Genomic DNA, 1659 nt, shown 5'->3' on the forward strand with positions numbered 1-1659 from the left:
CACTCGCATACACATACACTATGCATATACATATACATATACATATACATATACATATACATATTCATGTACAAATACATGTATATGTACATGTATATGTACATGTACACATGTATACGTTTATTTATTATGAGCATTACATATATATATATTATATATATATATATATATGTGTGTGTGTGTGTGTGTGTGTGTATGTATATATATATATATGTATATATATGTGTGTGTGTGTTTGTGTATGTATGTGTGTGTGTGTGTGTGTACGTTTATATTTACATATACATATATACTAACACTCTGATTTTGATCGTCTGTACTTATCAATAGATACACAATCAAGGCTGAGGACGGGGCCTTTTACGGGCCAAAGATAGATGTTACTGTTACTGATGCGCTACAAAGGAAACACCAAACCGCCACCATCCAACTCGACTTTCAGTTACCACAGCGGTTCAATTTGCACTACATGGATGAGACAGGCCAACGCAATGCACCGGTTATGATCCACAGGTGAGTAAATGTACCTTATTGACTATAACGTAAATGGTTATGATCTATTACTAAGTAAGAGTGAACGTGGTAACTTGACCAAAACGTATCGCAAAAACACTCTCCACTAAAGAGACAAACCAACGCAACGTGCCGGGTATGATCCAAAAACGTGGGCGTTCCTGGTATGTAAACGTACTACACTTGCTTAAATGGAGATGATTGTGATCCGTAGGGTGAGTAAACACTGCTCACCGGCTAAAAGGTAGCGCTTAAACCTAGTTTAACGTGTATTACATGGACGAGATTGGCCAGCGCGGAGCACGAGTTGTGACGCACACGTCCGTTAGCGTGATATACTGAATACAACATCACGTATACAATAATTATTATCAGTGACTACATGAAACATACCTGGTTAAAATTACCATTGTAGTTTGATTGTAGTGAGCTATGCCTGGATAGCGCTTCTGTATGATTAAACACACACACGTACACACCTTAGTTCAACTTTGTCTCCATTGTCCTTAAATAAAGCGCTATGCCTTGGTTATACTATCACACTTTCAGCTGCACTATATAAATGTATACTCAGCTTTCATTCCTCCCGTGCGAAATGCGCAGATGGCTATGCCTGGGTTACGATTATGTATATCCAGACACGCGCATGCCTACATATATACTCAACTCTCACTCCTCCCATTTGAAATGTATAGGGCTATGCTGGGTTCTCTGGAAAGGATGTTTGCGCTCTTCGCCGAACACACAGCCGGGAAGTGGCCAATGTGGGTGTCCCCACGGCAGGTACTTGTAGTGCCCGTTACAAATACACAAACACTTAACACTTACGCCCACGACATAGCTCAGCGACTCAAGAGAGCGGGTTTGTACTCACACGCGGATATCAGCCACGAGACACTCAGCAAAAAGATACAGAAGCACCACACGATGCAGTATAATTATATTTGTGTGGTGGGTGAAAATGAGATGGCAGCGGACAGCGTCAGTGTGCGCGAAAGGGGGACGTACAAGGGCTATGAGCAGCCGTTCACGGAATTCCTAGACAGGGCGCTGAAAGAGGCCCAATTACCGTCTACTACAATAAATTAGGTCTCAATTTGTGTCTTTATACATATAAATCTATACGCAATTATGCAATTTATATAT

At 40.8% G+C, this 1659-nt stretch overlaps 1 protein-coding gene across 1 annotated transcript; it reads left to right on the forward strand.

The window, feature by feature from the left end:
* Window positions 1–469: 469 nt before the first annotated feature.
* SARC_15612 (hypothetical protein) lies at window positions 470–1602 on the forward strand (the record flags this gene model as incomplete). Its single annotated transcript, XM_014290272.1, has 2 exons — window positions 470–513; window positions 1209–1602. The coding sequence occupies 2 exons, from the start codon at window positions 470–472 to the stop codon at window positions 1600–1602; spliced, it is 438 nt and encodes a 145-aa protein (XP_014145747.1).
* Window positions 1603–1659: the final 57 nt, after the last annotated feature.

The sequence above is a fragment of the Sphaeroforma arctica genome, assembly GCF_001186125.1.
Source record: "Sphaeroforma arctica JP610 unplaced genomic scaffold supercont1.6424, whole genome shotgun sequence".
In the NCBI taxonomy this organism is placed as follows: domain Eukaryota; class Ichthyosporea; order Ichthyophonida; genus Sphaeroforma; species Sphaeroforma arctica.